Source organism: Chlorocebus sabaeus, chromosome 22 (assembly GCF_047675955.1).
Source record: "Chlorocebus sabaeus isolate Y175 chromosome 22, mChlSab1.0.hap1, whole genome shotgun sequence".
Taxonomy (NCBI): domain Eukaryota; kingdom Metazoa; phylum Chordata; class Mammalia; order Primates; family Cercopithecidae; genus Chlorocebus; species Chlorocebus sabaeus.
The window spans coordinates 81,686,191-81,711,131 of record NC_132925.1 but is presented as its reverse complement, the minus strand read 5'-3'; the positions used below and the strand labels follow the sequence as shown (position 1 = coordinate 81,711,131).

Below are 24,941 nucleotides of genomic sequence, written 5' to 3'. Positions count from 1 at the left end.
CCTAGGTCATCACTCCTGAAGAAATCATTCACCCGGATGTGGACGAGCACTCGGTTATGACTTACCTGTCCCAGTTCCCCAAAGCCAAGCTCAAGCCAGGGGCTCCTCTCAAACCCAAACTCAACCCGAAGAAAGCCAGGGCCTATGGCAGAGGTGAGTGTTGGTCCTCTGATATTGTGTTGGAGACATGTCCTCTGGTGTTGGAGATGATTTCATGGCTTCAAGAGTGATGTTCTCGGAAACAAAAATATATGGGTGTAATCCTCAAAGATACCTCAAGCCTCCTTTATAACACATTTTATGACTGTTTTATTCTGCCTTGTTTTTCTAAGGCTATAAGAAATCCTTCTGCTTAGATGGAAAGGGCAAGTTTGCGGCTTGGTGATTTTAGTGCAGTAGCCCATTGCTCCCATTTTTCAGAAGAGGAATCATGGGGTAGGGAGTCGGGGTTGTTTGGTCTTGCCCCAGATCACTATAGTCAGTGATGGGGGTGGGCCATCTGGCTGCTGATTCATTTCTCCTTCTGTTACGCTAAGACTGCCTCAGATTTCCAGCCGGAGTGGGAGCTATTGTTAACCCCTGGCAGATACTTCCTTGCTAAGACATCCTGTTTATGACTGTGAGGCAGCTGCAAGAACACCGTTCTGCTCAGAACATTATAGTGGGTAGAAGCCATTTCGAGGCGTTTGGCGTTGTGACTGGCACCTGACTTCAAGCACACTAGCTTTGTGAAGAGAACAGTTACATGGCTGCAAAGTGTGGTTTCTGGTAAAGGTCAACACGGCCAGATACAACTTAACACCTTTTCTATGGGGGAGGGGAAGGAGTACATTTTCTTTCTCATTTTTCATAATTAAGAAAATATCAGCTGGGTGCGGTGGTTCATGCCTATAATCCCAGCACTTTGGGAGGCTGAGGCAGGCGGATCACCTGAGGTCAGGAGTTGGAGACCAGCCTGGCCAACATGGTGAAACCCCGTCTCTACGAAAAATACAAAAATTAGCTGGGTGTGGTGGTGGGCGCCTATAATCCCAGCTACTCAGGAGGCTGAGGCAGGAGAATTGCTTGAACCCGGGAGGCAGAGGTTGCAGTGAGCCGAGATCATGCCACTGCATTCCAGCCAGGGTGACAGAGTGTGTGAGCCTCCATCTAAAAAAAAAAAAAAAAAAGTTATCCCAGTGGGATAACAGTTATACACACAATATTCTGTATATCTTCTCCCAGAATTGACAGTTGTTACCATTCTAGCTTAATGGTTTTCTCTTGCCCTTTGTGTGTATTTGCATATGTGTTTGTGTATATGATTGCTGAATTATTTGAAAATAAGTTGCAAGCATGATGACAGTTCTGTCCTCAGTACACCACTAAGCTTCTCCTAAGAATAGGATATCCTCTTGCATAACCATAGTACTCGTTGCCCTATGTAAGAAAATTAACAATAGTTTCATATAGTCTAATATTGTTTGTGTTTGAATTTCCCTGTTGTCCTAAGATTGTCTTTTATAGTTGTTGTTTTACAAACTAAGATCTGATTAAGGTTCACTTACTGCATTTGTTATTTCTCTTTAGACTCTTTTCATGCTAAATAATTTCCCCAAACTTTTTTTTTTTTTAAATGACACTGACTTTCTGAACAGTTAAGGGCGTGTGTCTTGTAGGATGTTCCTTCCCTACATATGTTCCCTTTGAATAAAACATTTTCCTGCTTGGTATCAGCTTAGTGTTTTGTTTTGTTTTTTTGAGATAGAGTCTTGCTCTGTTGCCCAGGCTGGAGTGCAGTGGCACGTTCTCAGCTCACTGCAACCTCTGCCTCCTGGGTTCAAGTAATTCTCCTGCCTCAGCCTCCCAAGTTGCTGGGATTACAGGCGTCCACCACTATGCCTGGCTAATTTATGTATTTTTAGTAGAGATGGGGTTTCACCATGTTGGCCAGGCTGGTCTCCAACTCCTGGCGTCAGGTGATCTGCCCAACCCGGCCTCCCAATCAGCTTATTCTTAAGATGACACATGGCTAGAGCAGTGGTGCTGACCACGTGCTATTCTCACCTCAGTGGCCAGGTCTTCTTATCTGACTTTTTGGGTATGATATAGACCAGCAGATAGTTCTGGAAGGAACCCCTTACCATTTGAGGTTCTGTTTGCAGTAAGGTGTGAGGTCTGTGACATCACTTGTGTTATGTGGGGACTAGGGACTTCAGAGCCCTCCTCCCATTCACAGTCACTTGAAGGTTGGCATGTCCTCACTTGCTTTAAAAGTGCTTTCTTTGGCCTGGTTTGGTGGCTCACGCCTGTAATCCTAGCACTTTGGGAGGCTGAGGCGGGCAGATCACGAGATCAGAAGATCGAGACCATCCTGGCTAACAAGGTGAAACCCTGTCTCTACTAAAAATACAAAAATTAGCTGGGCGTGGTGGTACAAGCTTGTAGTCCCAGCTACTTAGGAGGCTGAGGCAGGAGAATTGCTTGAACCCGGGAGGCGGAGGTTGTAGTGAGCCAAGATCGCGCCACTGCACTCCAGCTGGGCGACAGAGTGAGACTCCGTCTCAAAAAAAAAAGGGGGGAGGCCTTTCTTTAAGGCATACCACAGGTGGTGGCTGGAATGAGGAATCTCTGACTGTAAAGGTTATGCTTCCTTAATGGCAAAACAGTTGCAAACAACCAAATAAATCCTTTGTCAACCAGATTGGTCAAATGGACTGAATCTAATCAAGGCATAATGTATGTTTGTAATAACCTTATCAGTGGCTGTCCAGCTTCCCTGTTGTTAATGGGAGACGGTTTCCTTTCACGGTGCTATTTTCTAGAAAATGATCACTTGTTACGGTTCAGGAATGTGGCTGGTCATTGCCATTTCCTTCATCTGCCTCTTAGCAAGTGTGGTGCACTTGTGGAGGAAACACACCCTTTAAAAAAAAAATTTTTTTTTATATGTGTGCATTTTGCATTTTTTTAAACTGTGGGAAAATAGCCATAACATAAAATTCACTATCCATTTTTAAGTGTGGCATTAAGTGTATTCATGTTGTTGTGCAAACGCCACTGCTATCCATCTCCAGAACTTTTTCAGCTTCCCAAACTGAAACTCCATACTCATTAAACAATAACGCCCCATTCTGCCCTCCCCTCTGCTCCTGGTAACCTTTATTCTACTCCCTGTCTCTGTGAATTTGCTTCTTCTAGGTACCTCCTAGAAGTGGAATCATATACTGTCTGTTAGGTACCTCCTAGAGGTATAGTCACATGCTGTCTTTTTTTTCTCTGGCTTACTTCACTCGTCATATGTTTTCAGGATTCATCCATGTTGTAGCATGTATCAGAATTTCATTCTTTTTTAAGGCTGAATAATATTCCTTTGTATGTCTATATTTTGCTTATCCATTCGTCTGCTGATAGACATTTGGGTTGCTACAATCTTTTGGCTATTGTGAATAATTCTGCTATGAAAACATAGGTGTACAAGTGCTGTTTGAGACCCTGCTTTCAATTATTTTAGGGATATACCCAGAAGTGGAATTGGTGGATCATATGGTAATCCTATATTCAGCTTATTTTTCAGGAGGAAGTGGCCTCACTCTCCTTTTTAAAGTAGGAAGAAAAAATGGTCATATTAGGTGACAGGGTCACAAGGCCACATGGGTGGGGCTGTGAGATATTGTTCTTGTCATGTGGTGAGGTGAAAGCCAGGGTCAGTTTTGGTCTCCTCTGTATGACCACATTGCTTCATTTCTGCCACCTGAGCCCAGGAAGAGAGACTGTTTCATCTTCTTGTTTCTAAAAGATTTGAAAGTGTTGTTTAATTTTTTATTTCCTGGTTGTTTAATAGATGCCAGTTGCCAGCCAGTTAGCATTTGTCGATCTATTCACTGAGCCCTACCTTGCTTAGTTCCAGTGGGTTGAAAGGAGAGAGGGCTGGGGTGAGGTGGGCCTCCAGCCACAGATCTTTGTGGTGGGCTTTCTTGCAGGGTTAACTATGTGAAAAGCATTCGTCCATAAGCTAATCAGAAATCTTTGTAAAAATCTAGTTCTCTATGAAGCATTTACTGTAGAGCAATCCTTAAGCATCCTTCTATCTGAGTAATCAGAGGGGGGCCAGTTGTCTTCTTTCATGGTAAGCAAAGCTCCACAGGAGTTTACAGAGTAGGGGTGTGGTTCAGCCTCCTAACCAACCATGGTTAGCCACAGGTGACCAACCCAAGCCCAGACCTTTGACAAGCTGCAGAGTAAGTTGTTTCTTAGGCTGCTGGAGTCAGGCGAAGTGGGACTTTTAGTATTTTAGGTGCATGTTTATTTACTTATTTTTGTTGTTGTCATTTTGAGATAGAGTCTCTCTCTCTCTCTCAGTGTGGGGTGTTGTGATGCCATCACGGCTAACTGCAGCCTTGACCTTCTGGGCTCAAGTGATTCTCCCGCCTCAGCTTCCCTAGTAGCTGGGACCACAGGTGTGCACCACCATGCCCAGCTTATTTTTTTAATATTTTATTTTGAGACCAGCCTGGCCATGTTGCCCAGGCTGGTCTCAAAATCCTGAGCTCAAGCAGTCCCTCTGCCTTGGCCCCCCAAAGTGGTAGGATTACAGGCATGAGCCACCATGCTTGGCCATTAGGTGTATGTTTAAATCCATTTGCTTATATCAGTTACATAACCTGACTGTTATGTAAATCTTAAGCAAAAGAAAAATATATGAAATAAAATTTGAAACTCACCTCCCAACTGCCAGTCTCATTTCTGCCTTCAAAGTTTGAGGTATTTATTTCCAGCCTTTTTTCTACGCTGAGTTAAACTGTGTATCTTTTTTGCTTTGCATTTCTACCTGAGCAGTGTGGGAAGGCTACCTTTTAGACTTTATTTGTAATTATTTATAATTTTTGCCTTACTTTCTTTTTAGGCAGAAAGATTATCTTATTATATAACAGTCTGTGGCCATTTTTTCTTAAACTAAATTATTGGGAAATGAATAGAAATCCAGAGTATAGTAACAAATGACCTAGTGTCTTTAACAGATTTATAGCAAGGAAAAGGAAGTGATGGAGAGACAGCCAGAGGTTAAATGAGACTTAGCAACCATTTGTAATATGTGACTTTATTTGGATCCTATTCCAACTGATGGTTAAAAAAATTCATGATAGCCAGGTGCTGTGGCTCACGCCTGTAATCCCAGCACTTTGGGAGGCCAAGATGGGTGGATCATGAGGTCAGGAGGTCGAGACCATCCTGGCCAATGTAGTGAAAACCTCATCTCTACCAAAAATACAAAAATTAGCTGGGCGTGGCGGTGCATGCCTGTAATCCCAGCTACTTGGGAGGCTGAGGCAGGAAAATCGCTTGAACCCGGGAGGCGGAAGTTGCAGTGAGCCGAGATCGCGCCACTGCACTCCAGCCTGGCGATGGAGCTAGACTCCATCTCAAAATCATGATAAAGCAGCAGCTCAAGGTGCTGTAAGAAATTAATGATATTTATAAGATAATTGAAAATTTGAACACTGAATGTTTGATATTAAGGAATTATGTTTTTTAACGTGGTATTTGTATTGTGGGTACTTTGCGAGTATCTTTTAAGGATACATACTGATTGTTTATGGATAAAAAATCTGGGGTCTAGGATTTGTGTCAAAATAATACAGGAAGAGGGAAGACGCAGGAGTGAAGGTGAAATAAGACCAGCTGTGAGATGATAGTTGTTGAAGCTGGATACAGGAGGTCCACTGTGCAGTGCTCTCTACATCTGTGTTTGGAATTCCTTTTTTTTCTTTTTTTTTTTTTTCGAGATAGAGTCTCACTCTGTCGCCCAGGCTGGAGTGCAGTAGTGCGATCTTGGCTCACTGCAACCTCTGCCTCCCAGGTTCAAGCAGTTCTCCTGCCTCAGCCTCCCGAGTAGCTGGGATTACAGGCATGCACCACCACACTCCCCGCGGTTTTGTATTTTTAGTAGAGACAGGGTTATACCATGTTGGTCAGACTGGTCTTGAACTGCTGACCTCAGGTGATCCGCCCACCTCGGCCTCCAAAGTGCTGGGATTACAGGTGTGAGCCACTGCGCCCAACCTTTTTTTTTTTTTTTTTTTTTTTGAGCCGAAGTTTCACTTTTGTTGCACAGGTTGGAGGGCAATGGTATGATCTCAGCTCACTGAAACCTCCGCCTCTGCCTCCTGGGTTCAAGGGATTCTCCTGCCTCAGCCTCCCGAGTAGCTGGGATTACAGGTGCCCACCATCACACCTGGCTAATTTTTGTATTTTTAGTAGAGATAGAGTTTCATCATATTGGCCAGGCTGGTCTTGAACCCCTGACCTCAGCTAATCCACCTGCCTTGGCCTCCCAAAGTGCTGGGATTACAGGTGTGAGCCACTGTGCCCGGCCTAGTTTGGAATTCTTCATAATAAAAAGCTTTCTAAAAAGGTAATATTTGAACTTCTGCTCCTGGGAAGATGGAATAGAAGGACTTTTCCTAATTCTTTCTGCTAACTACAACTAAAACCCCTGGGCTATCCATAAGGAAAACATAGGGAGACTCTGAAAAAGGATGAGGTAGACCAACCAGGGATCTTGGAACTCGAGGAATGACACAGCACTGAATTCCTTGGGTTTACTTTGCTTTATATATCCCAGATTTGGCCAAAGAAAGAAGCCAACAACCTGAAAATGCCAGTGGGCACAAACACAGAAAGTGCCAACAAAAGCTCCCCTGTCCAGCCAGAAGACCAGGAAAGGGCAGCGCAGTGAGGCAGAAAACTTTTAAACAATCACTGCTCTACTCCAGGTCCACACCACAGAAAAAACGTGCAGCTCCGCACTTACACACGCAGAGTTGAATGGGGAGCCTAGGCTTTGACAGCAGTCTAGCAATAAGGAAGCCACTCCCCGGCGCCATGGAGGAGAAGTAATGAGGCACTCCTAGTCCCTCCAGCCAGAACTCCCACCCCCATGCACCAGTAATAAGCCCCCCAATCTTGAGCATCAGTGGAGGTTGAATAGAGAACCTAGACTTCTTCCCCCACTGTTAGTAACAAGGTGTGTATCCTTCCCTCCCCTGCCAGCATGGTATCATAAAACACCAGCTACAACAGAACATTTACAGAAGACCCAGAGTCTCATTACATGATATCCCAAATGTCCAGTTTCAGAAAAAAAAAAAAAAAATCACTTGTCATACCAAGAACCGAGAAGATCTCAAACTGAATGAAAAAGGTACTTGATGCCAACACTGAGGTGATAGAGATGTTAGAATTGTATGACAAAAATTTTAAAGCAGTCATTAAAAAAGGCTTCAGTAGCCGGGCATGGTGGCTCACGCCTGTAATCCCAGCACTTTGGGAGGCCAAGGCAGGCGGATCACCTGAGGTCAGGAATTCGAGACCAGCCTGACCAACATGATGAAACCCCGTCTCTACTAAAAATACAAAAAAATTAGCCAGGCGAGGTGGTGGGCACCTGTAATCCCAGCTACTCGGGAGGCTGAGGCAGAAGAATCGCTTGAAACTGGGGGGTGGAGGTTGCAGTGAGCCGAGGTCATGCCACTGCACTCTAGCCTGGGCAAGAAGAGTGAGACTCCATCTTTATTTATTTATTTTTTTTGAGAGGGAGTCTCGCTCTGTCGCCCAGGCTGGAGTGCAGTGGCCGGATCTCAGCTCACTGCAAGCTCCGCCTCCTGGGTTTACCATTCTCCTCCTGGGTTTACCATTCTCCATTCTCCTGCCTAAGCCTCCCGAGTAGCTGGGACTACAGGCGCCCGCCACCTCGCCCAGCGAGACTCCATCTTTAAAAAAAAAAAAAAAAAAGCTTAAGTAAGCGATTAAGATCATGAAAAAAATGAAAAAAGTAAAAATCTCAACAAATAAATACAATGTCCCAGCAAAATAATAATAAAAATTTAGGAGATATAAAGAATCAAATGGACATTTTAGAACTGGAAATTGCAGTAATTGAAATAAAAACTCACTGGATTAGCGCAATAGCAGGGTGGAAGGACAGAGAAAAGAATCCTTAAACTGGATAACAATTGGTTGTTTTTTTTTGAGATGGAGTTTTGCTCTTGTCGCCCAGGCTAGAGTACAGTGGCATGATCTCAGCTTACTGCAACCTTTGCCTCCTGGGTTCAAGCTCTTCTCCTGCCTCAGCCTCCCTAGTAGCTGGGCTTACAGGTGCCCACCACCACTTCTGGCTAATTTCTATATTTTTAGTAGAGACGTGGTTTCAACCCATTGGCCTGGCTGGTCTCGAACTCCTGACCTTAGATGATCCACCCACCTTGGTCTCCCAAAGTGCTGGGATAACAGGTATGAGCCACTGCGCCCAGCCTCTGTAAGCTTTTTTCTGTGTTGAAAACTTTTAATTTCATTTTTGTACTTTTAAAACTTTTTTTTTTTTTTTAATTAAACACACACATTAGCCTAGGCTTACACGGGGTCAGGATCATCATTATCACTGTCTTCCACCTCCACATGCTGTCCCACTGTCCCACTGGTAGGTCATCAGGGACAGTAATGTGTGGAACTGCCATCTCCTGTAATAACAATGCTTTCTTCTGGAATACTTCCTGAAGGGCTTGTTGAGGCTGCTTTACAGTTAACTTAATTTTTAAATAGAAGATGCACACTCTAAAATGTGATGATAGAAAGTATAGTATATTAAATACACAAAACAGTAGCATTGTCATTTATCATGAAGTATTGTATATTGAACATAGTTGTACGTGCTCTAGACGTTGCTATGGCCAGCAGCGCAGTGGGTTTGTTTATACCAGCATCACCACAAACACATGAGTAATGCGATGTGTTACTGCGACGTCAGTAGGCAACAGGAATTTTTTGGCTCCATTTATAATCTTATGGGACCATCATTGTATGTGTGGACTATTTTTGATTGAAACTTCATTGTGCAGCAAATGACTATATTAACAAATAAAACTGAGCTGTATATAATGAAGAAGTACACGTTATGACCAAGTGGGGTTTATTCCAGGGATGCAAGGCCTGGTTCACTATTAGAAAAGCAGTCAACATAGGCCGGGCACAGTGGCTCACGCCTGTAGTCCCAGCACTTTGGGAGGCCGAGGCGGGCGAATCACCTGAGGTCAGGAGTTTGAGACCAGACTGACCAACATGATGAACCCCGTCTCTACTAAAAATACAAAATTAGCCTGGTGTGGTGGTGGGCACCTGTAATCCCAGCTACTTGGGAGGCTGAAGCAGGAGAATCGCTTGAACCCGGGAGGCAGAGGTTGCAGTGAGCTGAGATCGTGCCATTGCACTCCAGCCTGGGCAACAAGAGCGAAACTCTGTCTCAAAAAAAGAAAAAAAAAACAGTCAACATAATCTTCCATATTAACAGACTAACAAAGAAAAGTTACATGATCATATCAATAGATGCTGAAAAGGCATTTGACAAAATTCAGCAGCCATCCATGATAAGAATTCAAACAAAAGAGGGATGGGGGAACTTTCTCAATTTGATATAGAGTGGCTACTATAAGAAACCTACAGCTAACATGATTAATAGACTGAATGTGTTCTCCTGAGAGAAACAAGGCAAGGATGGCTGTTCTGACCACTCTTATTCAACATAATGCTAGAAGTTTTAGCCAGTGCAGTCAGGTAAGAAAAGGAAATAAAAGACATGCTTATTGGAAAGTAAGAAATAATACTGTCTCTATTTGCAGGTGTAGATGATTGTCTATGTAGAAAATTCCAAAGAATCCATGGTGGGGAGAAAACCCAAATACCCCCCGCTTAAATAAGTGAGTTGAGCAAAGTCACAGTATACAAGATCAATATGTAAAAATCAATTATATTTCTATATAATTTAATGAACAAATGGACACAAAAGTTAAAAATAGCATAGCCTGTTTATAATTGCATTAAAAATATAAATGTAATAAAACATATATAGGAGTTAAATGCTGAAAACTACAAAAACACTGATAAATAAAAGAGACCTAAATAAATGGAGCGATATAATATCTTCATGGACTGTAAAAGTCAAATAGTGGGCTGGGCGCAGTGGCTCACACCTGTAATCCCAGCACTTTGGGAGGCAAGGGTGGGCGGATCATGAGGTCAGGAGATCGAGACCATCGTGACTAACACAGTGAAAGCCCGTCTCTACTAAAAATACAAAAAATTAGCTGGGCATGGTGGCAGGCGCCTGTAGTCCCAGCTACTTGGGAGGCTGAGTCCCGAGAATGGCATGAACCTGGGAGGCGGAGCATGCAGTGAGCCAAGATTGTGCCACTGCACTCCAACCTAGGTGACAGAGTGAGACTCTGTCTCAAAAAAAAAAAAAAAAAAAAGCCAAATAGTAAAGATACCACCTCTCCTCAAATTGTCATTGAGATTCGATGCAATTGCTGCCAAAATCCCAGCAAGAGCTTTTGCAGATAGCAAGAAGATTATTATTTTAAACATATATGGAAAGGCAAAGGAATTAAAGTAGCAAAAACAATTTTGAGAAAGAAGTACAACATGGAGTCATCAGCCTTCCTGGTCTCAAGACTTACTGTATAGCTACAGAAGTCCAGATTTTGTGGTATTGGTCAAAGGATAGACATTATAGATCAATGAAATAGAATTGCAGCCCCACACAAATATGCACAACTGATTATTGACAGAGGTGCAAAGATAAGTCACTGGAGGAAAGAACCTTTTCGGCACATGGTGGCAGAGAAATTGAACATCCATAGGCAAAACAAAACAAAAGCAAACCCCAAACCAAAAAACAAAAAACCCATGTAACTATAAAACTTTGAGAAAAAAACATAGAAGAGAATCTTTGAGATCTAGGGCTAGGCAAATAGTTCTTAGATTTGACACCAAAAAATGATCCATGAAAAAAATAAATTGGACTTCATCAAAATTAAAAACTTTTTAACATTTTAAGAAGGATGGTCTGTCTCAAAAACTCAACATGGTACATGGTGGTTGGCCTTTATGTGCTGTTGAGGGTTTTCTTGCATCGAAGGGTGTACTCCTGGGTCACCCAGTGTCCTGCAAGACAAGCTGTCTTAGCCCTCACCCTATAAAAGCCACCTGGACACCATCTCAGACAGAACTCAAAATATTGCTGAGACTGGGATCTGGGGCCTGGATTTTACTTTTACAAACAATTTAAAACTTTTTACAGTTAAGAGGATGAATACACAGCTAAAGACTGGGGGAAAAAATTTGCAAACCATGTGTCCAACAAAACACAAGTATCTAGAACATGTAAAGAACTCTCAAATCTCAGTAGATAAAAAACAGACAAACATTTACCCAAACAACCCAATAAGAAAATGGGCAAAAGACATAAACAGTTTCCACTGAAGAGTACATCCATATGACCAAAAAAAAAAAAAAAAAAAAAACCACATAGAAATTTGTTCAGTATCATTAACCATGAGAAAAATGCAAATTAATCCTAGTACACACTATCAGAACAGCTAAAATAAAAGTATTAATACTGATAACACTGAATGTGGAAAGGATGCAGAGAAACTGAATCTGGGTCACTCATACATTGCTGGTGGGAATATAAAATGGTGTAGCTACTTTGGAACACTGTTTGACAGTTTCTTAATAAAGAAATAGGCTGGGCACAGTGGCTCACTTCCGTAATCCCAAGCACTTTGGGAGGCTGAGGCCGGAGGATCACTTGAGCCCAGGAGTTTGAGACCAGCCTAGGCAACGTAGGGAAATTGCATCTCTACAAATAATTTTTTTTTTTTTTGAGACAGAGTCTTGCTCAGTCGCCCAGGCTGGAGTGCAGTGGCGCGATCTCGGCTCACTGCAAGCTCCGCCCCCCGGGTTCACACCATTCTCCTGCCTCAGCCTCCCCAGTAGCTGGGACTACAGGCACCCGCTGCCACGCCCAGCTAATTTTTTTGCATTTTTAGTAGAGACGGGGTTTCACCGACTAAGACCATCTCTTAGCCAGGATGGTCTCGATCTCCTGACCTCGTGATCCATCTGCCTCAGCCTCCCAAAGTGCTGGGATTACAGGCGTGAGCCACCGCGCCCGGCCTACAAATAATTTTTAAAAATTATCCAGGTGTGGTGGTACACACCTGTGGTCCCAGCTACTCGGGAGATTGAGGCAGGAGGATTGCCTGAGCCTGGGAGGTAAAGGTTACAGTGAGCCATGATTGAGCCACTGTACTCCAGCCTGGGCTACAGAGTGAGACTGTTCTCAAAACAAAAACAAAAACAAAACCTCAAAAAACAGTACATGCAGCTACCATATGGCCCAACAATTGTGCTCCTTGGCATTTATCCCAGAGGAATGAAAACTTACTGCATAGGAGAGCCACTGGTTTTCCTTCTATATTCTCACAGCTGAAGAAAAAACTTTTCTTCTCTACTACTCCTCTCAATATTTCACTTCTGGTCACCAAAATCTGTGGACTTTTCCCCCCATACTGACCAATTCTCCAATTTTATGTGGACAACGAGTAGGTGTCCTATAATCAATTTGCTTCAATTCTGACACTGTCTACCTGAAGTTAGTGCGGACCCCACTAAGGGCTCAGTCCCTCAAAACTCACCCCGACTTCAGGGGCCAGTCAGAAGTGGCGGGTCCTCAGGCTATGCACAACTTCTGTCCAGGTTTGCTACAAATCAGAAGTTCCCATTACCCCTTCCTCCTGTTACATTATTTGCTAGAGTGGCTCACAGAACTCAGGGAAACACTTCCCTTTAGCAGTTGTGTAGTGAAGGATATGATAGAGGATACAGATGATCCTCCAGATGAAGAGGTGTACGGGGCAAAGTTTAGAGGGGTTTTGAACACAGGAGCGTCTGTCCCCATGAAGTTGGGGCGGGCCATCCTCTTGGCACATGGATGTGTTCACCAACCCAGAAGCTCTCTAAACTCCGTACTTAAGGGATTTTTGTGGAGGCTAAGTCACGTAGGCATGATCGACATTAATTGAGACTACAGTTCCTCTCCCTTCCCTGTAGGAATGGGGAGTGGGGCCAAAAGTTCTAAGCTTCTGATCATGACTTGGTCTTTCTGTTGATTAGCCCCATCCTGAAAGCTATCCGGGAGCCCACTAAGAGTTGCCTCATTAGAACAGAAGATAGTCTTGTCACCAAGGACATTCCAAGGAGTTTAGGAACTCTGGAACCAGGGGCAGAGACCTATATATATAATTTCTTACTATTTTATACTTACATTCACACACACACACACACACACCCCTATGCACAGATGTTTACAGCAGCTTTACTGGTAATAGACAACTAGAAATAACCCAGATGTTCTTCAGTGGGCGAATGGTTAAACTGTGGTACATCTATACCATGGAATATTAGCTACTCAGCAATAAAAAGGAAAAAAAACATTGATAGAAGCAACAAGCTGGGTGAACCTGTAGACAATTATGTGTAGTGAAAAAGACCAGTCCTAAAAGGTTACATAGTTATGATTCCATTGATGTGACATTACCGAAATAATAAAATTACAGTGTGGAGAACAGGTTAGTGGTTGTCAGGGCTAAGGAGAGTGTGGGTGTGGTTATGCAAAGGCAGCAGGAGGACTCCCTGTGCTAAAGGGAATGTTCTCTATTTTGATTGTATCAATGTCAATACCCTGATTGTGAGATTGAGTCATAGCTTTTTACCGTGTTACCACTGGGGAAACTATTTTGAGACAGAGTCATGCTCTGTCGCCTAGGGTGCGATCTGGGCTCACTGCAACCTCCACCTCCCCAGTTCAAGCAGTTCTCCTGCCTCAGCCTCCCAGGTAGCTGGGATTACAGACATGCACCACCACACCTGGCTCATTGTTGTATTTTTAGTAGAGACGGGGTTTCACCATGTTGGCCAGGCTGGTCTTGAATGCCTGACCCCAGGTGATCCACCTGCCTCAGCCTCCCAAAGTGCTGGGATTACAGGCATGAGCCACCATGTCCAGCAAGGGCATTGTTTCTTATACCTACAGGTAAAATCTGTCTCAGTGAATTTGCTCAATCATCTTAAAATAAAAAGGTTAATTTAAAAAATGATTGAATGTAATTTTTAAAAATGTCAGGCATACAATAAATGCTGTTTAATGAGAAATAAGCTTCCCTCCTCCCTGCTGTGTTGCTTCCATCAAGGCAAGCTCTGCTACTACTTACTAACCACGTTATTTTCCACAATTTTGTATAAACTCCTGACTGAGGTTCTCTGAATATCAAAATTGGATATTGCTTCAATAACATGGACAAAATTAAGGTTTTCAACCTGTCTGATTGTCCTTGTCAAGGCAGTTTGTCCCCATTTCCGACATGGGATCTGCAGGGCTGGGTCCCATCTCTCAGTTCCCTGAAAGAGATGCAGTGGGCGATGGCTCATGCCACACTCTCGCCCGGCTTCTAACGTGTCTGTGTAAACCTGTGGCAGGAATCGAGCCCTCTGGAAACATGGTGAAGCAGCCAGCCAAATTCACTGTGGACACCATCAGCGCCGGGCAAGGAGACGTGATGGTGTTTGTTGAGGACCCAGAAGGGAACAAAGAGGAGGTATGTTGGAGGATGCTGCCTCTCCTTTCTAGCACCTCATGGAACTTTTGGGGCTTGTAATGAGGCCAGGGACTATGCCTCCATTTTCCTCATTTCAGCTCACAACAGAAAGTTTTTTTTGTTTTTGTTTTTGTTTTTTTTTTTTACCAGAAGGATACTGAGGCTTATAGCTGTTAAAGTAACCTGCCCAAGAGCTGAGCCTTGAAATTGAATTTAAATTGATTGCCAGGGACACAGTGTTTAATGAAATAAAGGATACTTTGTATTTAGCAAAGGTGCCTTGTCAGTTGAGGATTTATTATTTTATTTATTTATTTATTTATTGAGACAGAGTTTCACTCTTGTTGCCCGGGTTGAAGTGCAGTGGCACAATCTCGGGTCACGGCAACCTTCACCTTCCGGGTTCAAGCGATTCTCCTGCCTCAGCCTGGCTAATTTTTGTATCCTGAGTAGCTGGGAGTACAGGAATCTGCCACCATGCCTGGCTAATTTTTGTATTTTTAGTAAAGACAGGGTTTCACCACATTGGCCAGGCTGGTTTCGAACTCCTGAATTCAGGTGATCCACCCGCCTCGGCCTTACAAACTGCTGGGATTACAGGTGTGAGCCACCGAGCCCAGCCTCAGTTGAGGTTTTAGATACTGATGGCCAGAATAATAAGATAGTCTTACCCTGCTCTCTTCCCACACTGGCCATTCTTTGGTTCCTCCCTCAGAGCCTTTGCACATGCTGTTCTTTCTATCACTTATTAGGACCTATTTTATTCTTGGCATTTAGCATAATTTGCAATTCTTAAGTTTATTGTTGGATGGTCCGTTTCTCCCACTGGGGTGGGGATTGTGCCTGACTTGCTCATGTTTTATTTTTAGTACCTAACACTGGGACCGGCATTTCATAAGCTTTCAGTGAACTATTGAGTGGATAAAGGTTTAAGTTTCTTGCTTCATATTCCCTCTTACCTAGAGAGTGCCAGCCTGATGCTGGACACTGGAGAGTCCTGACTCTGTTATGCTTCTGCGCTGTGTGGTTTTGTTTCTGTGACTTTTGGCAGCTTCTCTCTTGGGGCGTTGTGCAAGAGGGACAGAAGCTCACCAGCATCTTCAGTGTTCCCAACCTGGCAGCTCCTGCAGAACCCCTGCTGACACAGCATGCTCCTTACTCACACCCGGCACCTTTTCTAACTGTTGCCCACCTTTCCTCCTAGGCACAAGTGACCCCTGACAGCGACAAGAACAAGACATACTCTGTGGAGTATCTGCCCAAGGTCACTGGGCTGCACAAAGTAAGATGAAGCAGCATGGCCGTGGCTTGGGCTGCTTTTGGGACTTGGAGAAGAAAGATAGCCCAGGAAAAAGAGTGTTTTTCTTAAGTGAATTTCTGATTTTCCTTTCTGATTATAGAAGGATCTATGCTCCTCATAGAAAGTTGGAATCGCTAGGATTCCCTCGACTAGCTAGGATGAGTTGTTTGCAGTGTCGTAAGGTTTTTCCAACTCTATCTAGGTAACTAATGGTTGCAGCTGTGTGTCTGGAGTGTAGATGCTGTGGTGACTACACTATAGATGGACTCTTTTTCCTTGATTCTTTTTTTGGAGATGGGGTGCAGTCGTGTGGTCTCAGCTCACTGCAATCCCCGCCTCCTGGCTCAAGCGATCCTCTCACCTCAGCCTCCCAAGTAGATGGGATTATAGGTACCCACCACCACTCCCGGGTAGTTTTTGCATTTTTAGTAGAGACCGGGTTTTCACCAGGTTACCTAGGCTGTTCTTGAACTCCTGACCTCAAACTATCCTCCCGCCTTAGCCTCCCAAAGTGCTGGGATTATAGACATGAGCCACCGCACCCTGCTGGCTCTTTGTCCTTAATGCTTTCTTAAGTACTCCCCTTGGAAGTGCTCTGGAGGGGCTGTCAGCATTGAAGGCTGAGGATGGAGTAGTTCAGCTGAATATAGTAGAGGGAAATGGCCCCCTCAGCACCTGGAGAAATGATAGGGATTGAGGCCTCAGGCTCTTTGTCTTGGCAACCTTTCGTGTTCTGTTTGAGATGACATCCAGGTGGCCTATAGGGCAAGAGCTAAGAGAGCCTGTCTCGCAGGAGAGTGGGGTGACCCAAGATCACACTTTTAGTTGGAAGAAAGCCCTCAACAGCACATAAAGACCAATCCCATCATGTACGTGCCCAGACTTTGGAATATAGACTGTACTCACCACCTTGGGCTTTAGTGAATTCACCTGAAACTATGGCCTTAGCGTTCTCTTAGACTCCTAGAATATGATGCATTTGGAGTAAATGCTCTTGAAGGGAGCATTTATAATGTAAGTAATTCATTCCAATCAAGTATAGGTTCATATGAAACCCAACCCAATTACTCCCCAAAAATTTCAAAGATGAGAACAGTGACTCAAGTTTTAGATGGAAATCATTCTGCTTTGTTGCAAATCCACGTGTCTAAGAATGATCTTGGTCCCTTGAAAAAACAGTTTGGCTGTGGATTTGAAATCCTGGAACTGTACATTTTATTCTGAAGGATAGTGGCCCATTCAGCCCCCCCGAAAGGACTCAATGTCCAGAGATTGAAATGTGTTTGTTTCCTATTAAAGAGACTAAGCGTATCTAAGGTCAGCATTTTTATTTTGCTAAAGATGTGATGCCTCAGACCCAGCTGTATGGCTAAAGGGGCCAGGTGGGAGTCCTATTCAGGCTGTTAAACTTGGTTCCAGGGCTCCTCATTCTAGACACCTTGTGTGTGCCATCATGGGAGGGTAGGAGAGGTGATCATCAATGTATGTGGCTTGATGGCAGTCTTGTTGGTCACAGAGAAGTGATTACGTATTTCTCACCTATCTGTTACCTACAGGTCACAGTCCTCTTTGCAGGACAGCACATCTCCAAGAGCCCATTTGAAGTGAATGTTGACAAGGCCCAGGGAGACGCCAGTAAAGTCACTGCAAAAGGTCCAGGGTTGGAAGCTGTAGGGAACATCGCCAATAAGCCCACCTACTTTGACATCTACACGGCAGGTAACGTGCCTCTCCTCCATGGATCTGACCTTTGGGCTTCCTTCCAAAGGCTGAAATGTTATCTTCAGGAACTTGAAGGCCTGACCTTTTGTCTTTTAAATCAAATAAATAATCACAAAGACAGTGTTTTTCAAATGTGTTACATTAGATTTTTCAAAACCAGCGTTTCTTCTCTAAAATACTCAAGCTTCACTTGAATAAGACATACTTCTTGAATTGTCAGCTTCTTTTCCATGTAGTAAATAGAAAATGCAGAAAAAGGAAACATTCAACCATAAACCCTTAGTTAACATCTTGGTGTGGACCTCCCTGAGAGCTTGTCTCCTGTTTGCTTTTTTTTTGGTGGGGGAGGGGTACAGAGAATCGCTCTGTTTCCCGGGCTGGAGTGCAGTGGCGTAATCTCAGCTCAATGCAACCTCCACCTCCTGGTTTCAAGCAATTCTCATGCATCAGCCTCTCAAGTAGCTGGGATTACAGGCGTGCGCCACCACGCCTGGCTAATTTTTGTTTTTTTTTTAGTAGAGATGAATTTCACCATATTGGCCAGGCTGGTCTTGAATTCCTGACCTCAAGTGATCCGCCCACCTCGGCCTCCCGAAGTGCTGGGATAACAAGCGTGAACCACCACACTGGTCCTGTTTACATTTTGCACTCAGCAGCAGTGAGCTTTCAGAGAGGGTGACCTGGGTTCAAGGAATGCTTGCTTTCTCATAGGAGCTGGTGTGGGTGACATTGGTGTGGAGGTGGAAGATCCCCAGGGGAAGAACACTGTGGAATTGCTCGTGGAAGACAAAGGAAACCAGGTGTATCGATGTGTGTACAAACCCATGCAGCCCGGCCCCCACGTGGTCAAGGTCTTCTTTGCTGGGGACACTATTCCTAAGAGTCCCTTCATTGTGCAGGTTGGGGAAGGTGAGTGCTGGGTGGCTGGACACATCTGCTTCTCATGTGGAAGCTGACTGCACAGCTGGGCAGGGAGGCCAGGAAAACAGGGCCCAACACTGACCTTATGCCTGTTCTTTTCTGCCAGGGCTACTTCAGCAGGAAGTGGCTTACTTTGTCCTCAATATATTAATATTAATATCTTCTATGAGCCACGCAGAGACCTAAGTGCTTTGCTTATATTAACTCATTTACTTCTCTCCAAAACACATGTACAGGAGAGTCATTATCCTCACTGAGGGAGGTGGGACTGAGGCAGTGGGAGGAGTCGGCATCATAACCGAAGTTAGCAGCAGCAACATGGGCCCTGCAGCCTCCATTGCTTGGCCTTTACTGGCCCAGGCACTTACCATGACTGCATCTAATCATTGCATCAGCCTGTGTGTTGCAGGTGCTATTATTATCCCTAGCTTGCAGGTGGAGATGCTGAGGCGTAGATAATGTTAGGTGTCAGTACTACAAGGCATCAGTAGGGCTAGAACCGCAGACTCTGTTGGCCTTACCCTTAACTACTCTGCTAAACTCCCTCTGGCGCTGGGGATATGCATTTTTCTCAAATGTTAGACTCTCTCCCTCTGACTTTGTTGCCCCTTTTTTTCTGTTTTGTTTTGTTTTGTTTTCCAACTGTACTACCTTTTCTAACCCACACTTGCCTTTCCCTGTTCTGTCTTCCGAATCTGCATCTGCAGACGTGGCTTCCTCTTCCGAATCCTACCTCTGGGCCAGCCTGGACCCTGAAGCTGTTGGCTTCCTAGTTGAGACCACTGGGCCAGAGGCCTCTTGCTTGGTAAGGGCTGGTTGGGTGGGACTTCCTTGCCAGTTCTTTGTGCTGCTTGTGAATGTTAGCTGAGCCCGTGCTCTGTGTGATTTTAGGAAACTCCTGTGCAGGTGTTATTATTACAGCTTGTCCAGCCGGAACCCAAACCCACTCTCTAATTGCCTTTAAACACATCTAGGGCTTTTTTAGATAGTGGAGGAGCTGGTGGTGCCCTTCAGACTCTAGCCCCATTTAATGTTTATATGAACTCAGCAGTTACTCTTTTGATGTTGAGACTGTTGCACACGTTCATAATTTCCATGAGTGTGTATGTTTCTTAAGACACATTAAAACCCTCCAAGGAAGTCCTGTCATTGTATTGTGACTTATTTCTGGTGTGACCAACTTTTCTCCCTCTACAAAGAAAAAACAGGCAAAAAAAATTCTAACGTATTCCTAAGCAAAGCTCTTTTTTACATAAGAGAGCATTTTGAATAGATTTCCTAATTCTACTATTGTTTTCCAACCTTTCCTCACTTATGGACTTCCTTTTTCTTTTCTGGCCTGTACATCCTATACTACTTAGCATTTAATTAATAATCTTTTTCTTTTAATTTACTAACATCCCCTCTCCCACCTAAATGATTTTATATATGTAAAATATATATATATATTTGTAAAAAAAATATATATATATATATATACACACACACACATATATATATATATTTGCAGGGGGGCAGTGGGAAAGATACAGGGTCTCACTCTGTCTTTTGGGCTGGAATGCAGTGGTACCATCATGGCTCACTGTAGTCTCGACCTCCCAGGCTCAAATGATCCTCCCACCTCAGCCTCCTGAGTAGCTAAGACTGTAGATGTGCACCACCATGCCTGGTTAATGTTTTACCTTTTTTTTTCTCCCTTTTCTTTCTTTCTTTTTTTTTTTTTTTTTTTTTGAGACAGAGTCTCACTCTCTCACCCAGGCTGGAGTGCAGTGGTGTAATCTTGGCTCACTGCAGCTGCTTCTGCTTCCCTGGTTCAAGTGATTCATGCCTCAGCCACCTGAGTAGCTGGGACTACAGGTGCACACCACCACGCCCAGCTTAGTTTTTTTGTACTTTTAGTAGACACTGGGTTTCACCATGTTGGCCAGGCTGGTCTCAAACTCCTGATGTCAAGCGATTCACCTGCCTCGGCTTCCCAAAATGCTGGATTTACAGGCATGAGCCACCATGCCTGGCCTAATTTTTCTCTTTTTGTGGAGATGGGGTCTCACTATGTTGCCCAGACTGGTCTTAAACCCCTGGACTCAAGCGATCTCTCTGCCTCAGCCTCCCAAAGTGCTGGGTTTACAGGTGTAAATGATTTTATGTTAAAATAAACTTTTTATCACTTTCACAATGGAAAACCGAAGTCACTTGCCATAAAGTGCCACCATAAGCTTATGTTCATCCATAAAACATCTAAAATCATCTCTAACTCCAAGAGTATATGTATGACTCTTTGGGAAGCAGTTCTTTGCCAAATAGCCAACTAAGGCCATTGCAGGAAGGATGAACCAGAGAAGGAATTACCTTCCGTCTATGGAGTAGAGTCCCATCTTCTGAAGTCTGTGACCTTCCTGTATAGAGAGTTGTCAAATTTGCAGTATTGGAAAGGAATTTGAAAGGAAAAGCCACTTAATAATATGACATTTCCCCCACTAGTCTCCCGTTTCTGTTTACTGAAAAGGTTGTCCGTGCTGGGCAGAGGATTTATTCTAGGGCATAAAGGTATCTTTTATCAACCTCTAGATACCATGGAACAGTAGTTCTGTGGACATTTCAATAAGGGATATTAGAAGCTATCTTTGTCCTTAACTTTTAGACTTACAACTTTAGGTTTTCAAGCTAGACCCGGAAATGAAATCAGCAGTGGTGTTTACTGCTAATTATTGCCTTTATAGCCACCCACATTCTGAAGGCCTTGTAACAGACAGCACTAAAAGATTGGTCTGCCTCAGCCAAGGTGGGGCTGAACTGGTCTCTTTCCAAGCTGTGTTGGTTGTTTTTGCCTGGTTGTTCAGGTGGAAGACAACAACATTTAGACACTTAAAAATGGCTGACCCAGGTTTTGGAACCCAGACAGGCATTTTCAAGTACTGCATTTTCCAAGAAGACTTGCAAAAGTCCAGTCTATCCAATTACTGAGCCCTTGAGTATGGCAGTGAGGTTTGAATAATGTCCAGTACTCGGCCTTAACTCCCTTTCACAAATGAAAGGTTAAATGCTGGTACCAGGAGCACAGCATGGATTTGCTGTGCTCTCCTGTTTTCTTTGCCAAAGTCGCTTTTCTCCAGTCCTTCTGTGGTGTGACTGGACAAAGTTATGTTGTGTCTGTATTTGCTAGCCTGGTGTGCTCCCTGAGTGGGACCCCTGGTCTTGGGCAACTACTACATACTATTTGTGCAAAGCAAATATTTTCTTGGCGGGTGGCTCCAGGTTACCTTGGCTTTCACGACTCTGACTAAAGAATGAAAGATTGAATTGATGTCAAAACTGTGCTTGCAGCCTGCAATCCAAATGCCTGCCGGGCCAGTGGCCGAGGCCTGCAACCCAAGGGCGTCCGTATCCGGGAGACTGCAGATTTCAAGGTTGACACCAAAGCTGCAGGAAGTGGGGAGCTCAGTGTAACCGTGAAGGGTCCTAGTAAGTGTTCCTTTGTTTCTCTATCTCAGGTGTGGTTTTGACTAACTTTGCAGTCATGGCATATGGATTTCATCCCACGGCTGGTTTTCCTCAATAACCTCAGAAGGCTATGTCAAGGATTTGAGGCTATCTGGGCTCCTTGGGGAAGACAGCAGTGATTGATTAGTAATGTCTGCCCTGGATGCAGACAGTGGGTGGCTTGACAGCTTTACATTGCATCAAGACTTCTGGGAGTAGAAAAAGCAGTGATGTAAAGGAGTTGGGGAAATGCTGCTGTTGGAAACAAGTGGCTCATTTTTTATTTTAGAAATCTAGGCTCAGAGAGGAAGGCTCTTGCCCAAGGTCATACAGCTTTTGTAAGCATCTGAGCTGGAATTCAAGCACAGTCTCCAAAGCCAGTGATTTTCTCACTACAGGTTACATTTTATAGAGTATGAAATTATGTCGAGTACTTAATTACTATGATCAGTGCTTATAGAAGGAGAATAAAATTCCCTAAGATTAAGTTTTCTTTGTAGATAAATGCCATTTGTGGAGGGACAGGTTAAACCCTGCAACCCATTCTCTCTCCCTCTTTTGGGGAAAGAGACAGCAGATGTGGGTACGGGTGTCTTCACTTTTTTCCTTGGAACAGAGAAGCATTTCAGCACTTCTAGTCTTGGGTGTAGCAGCCTTTAGTGGTTTTACTCCCATGCCTGTGGAATCTTGAGCTTCCTGTATCAGGATTGCTCTTACCCTCTGTGTTCCCAGCAGGCTGGGGCAGGAGCATTCTGAGCTCCGGAAAGTTAATATTTGACTTCACAGCACCTGGCTTTGGGGCAGGCTGTGCCCTGAGGGTAGCCAAGGTTCTAGACTGCCCAGACCTGGAGTCAAGCTGCTTGGGGGCTGTCTTCCCTCCCAGATTATTGCAACAGGAGCCAAGGAGGGGAGTGTGTGTGTGTGTGCGTGCGTGCGTGCGTGCACGTGTGTGTATTTTCTCCTGACCTTGGATACTTGCTTGACTCAACAGCTTTCCTGGCCAAACCTCAGGGCTCAACACAAAACAGGTTCCTGCCTGATAGCTGGGTTTAGAGTTTGCAGTGTCGCATCTAAAACCTGTCCTCTTGCAGATAGCATCCAAGGACTTTCTTGCTTTTGTTGTCCAGCTTTCGATGGAAAAGGATACGCTGGAACACTTAACTTAAAACTCATACCAAATACTTCTAAAGGTTTGCTTCTTCCCCAGTTTTTGTGGGGGACTGGGAAGGGTAGCTATGATTATTGGGAAATACTGAAATGTGACTGGATTTATCTTTACACAGGTCCAGGGAGTTCAGGACCTCAGGGCCCCTCGTAGCCAAGTGAGATTTCTAAAGCCAGTTAGCTGGGAAGTCCTCCATTTCCTCATACCTTGAAGCAGAGATGGCTGTGTTTTTAGCTTTGAAGTACTCTCCCAGGCTTGGTGGGGAGAGGTCCCATACTTTGGGGCAGTCCACTTGGTTTTTATGTATGATTTACGTTTTGTCAGTGTGGCTGCCTCTCTCTTCTTGTCCTTTTGATTCTCATTTTGGGCCTAGGATTGTATTGGAAAGACTGTCTCCTTCTTTCCCACAGAGGGTCTGGAGGAGCTGGTGAAGCAGAAAGGCTTTCTGGATGGGGTCTACGCATTCGAGTATTACCCCAGCACCCCGGGGAGATACAGCATTGCCATCACATGGGGGGGACACCACATTCCAAAGAGGTGAGGCTCCTGCTGCAGAGGGGTCTTCTCTGGAGGGTGCTCGGCCCAGGGCAGACTCATGGGTGGTTGCTTCCTGGGCTGCAGGAGGGAAAGAGATCTGCTTTGTTGAAAACTTTTTTTTTTTTTTTCAGAGCAGCACAGACATTTGGCCTGTTCTCAAAAGCAGCAGAAAGTTGCTGTGGTTTTAGCTGACTTGCTTTAAATCAAATGCTGGCGGTTAGGGGCTGGTGGGAGGCAGGGGAGGCAGAAGGAGCAGTTAGAGCAAATGGGCTGTGTGTCTAGATGCCCGCATATACACTGAGATTCTCTTTTTCAATGAACTCCTTTGTTCATGAATGCCACAGGGCAAAATCTGCTGTGGTTTACATTAAGACCGTCTACGTGAGTGCTTTCAGGGGCCAAGGGACGCAGTCTACAGCTTTGCCTCGTGGGCAATGCACTTGCCCCTCTGCGTTCTGTGTTTTCCAGCTCCCCTGGGGGTGCAACTTTAAACTCCGAATAAATTCAGTTAGCCTTGAGAAATATTTGGGTATTATTGGGTTCTGAATACCTACCACACTTTTTTTTTTTTAAGCCTCCCATGCCAAGGTTACAGCACATTCATTCATGTATGAGATAAAGCCTGTTCAACCGAGTTTTCTGGTTATAGCATAAGCAGGATATAGTGTGTGTGGACTCTCTCACTTTCCAGGGTCATAGTCTGGGGAGGCCTGCACAGAAAGGTAAAAGACCAGGAGGCTGGTGCAAAGCAGCGTGGCTTGAGTGTCAACCTAGTGGCCACCTGAGCTCCCAGAAGCAGTCACATTACATTATATTGTTGACATAACAATAGCTATGGGTGAGGGGCCTGCGGGAGGAAGGGGTTGGCTGGAGTTTGGGATGCCAGGTGAAAGGATCAGGCAAGTGAAAAGAATGTGCCAAGGAACTCCAGCTTATGGCTATAGTGAGGCCTTACTTTACTCTTCTTTGATGCTTCTATTCCTTTCCCTGTAGCCCCTTTGAAGTTCAAGTTGGCCCTGAAGCGGGTATGCAGAAAGTCCGTGCTTGGGGCCCTGGGCTCCATGGTGGGATTGTTGGGCGGTCGGCAGACTTCGTGGTGGAATCCATTGGCTCTGAAGTGGGGTCTCTGGGTAAGTGGACGCAGCTGACCGGCATCTTCTGGAGGACTGAGGATTACAGGGCTTCTGGGCTGCATCAGGTTGGATGTTGGGGCCTTGCCTAGCCTCAATACCTTTAGCTTCCTGGCCTCCTAGCCACCCTAAGCCATCTCTGCATGCTGCTGTAGAGTTGCCATTTCCATTTGCAGTTGCCTCTGATACCAGCATTCATTCATCCAGGAGAGTTG

At 44.5% G+C, this 24,941-nt stretch overlaps 1 protein-coding gene across 3 annotated transcripts in view; it reads left to right on the top strand.

The window, feature by feature from the left end:
* FLNB (filamin B) overlaps positions 1-24,941 on the top strand; it is a 163,376-nt gene that overhangs the window by 73,063 nt on the left and 65,372 nt on the right. For all 3 annotated transcript variants that reach the window (XM_007984767.3, XM_007984766.3, XM_007984765.3), the window contains exons 4-11: positions 6-153; positions 14,353-14,471; positions 15,676-15,753; positions 17,328-17,490; positions 18,205-18,402; positions 21,739-21,876; positions 23,470-23,596; positions 24,590-24,726. In XM_007984767.3, coding sequence (XP_007982958.3) covers positions 6-153; positions 14,353-14,471; positions 15,676-15,753; positions 17,328-17,490; positions 18,205-18,402; positions 21,739-21,876; positions 23,470-23,596; positions 24,590-24,726 — 1,108 coding nt within the window. The remainder of the gene's footprint in view (positions 1-5; positions 154-14,352; positions 14,472-15,675; positions 15,754-17,327; positions 17,491-18,204; positions 18,403-21,738; positions 21,877-23,469; positions 23,597-24,589; positions 24,727-24,941) is intronic.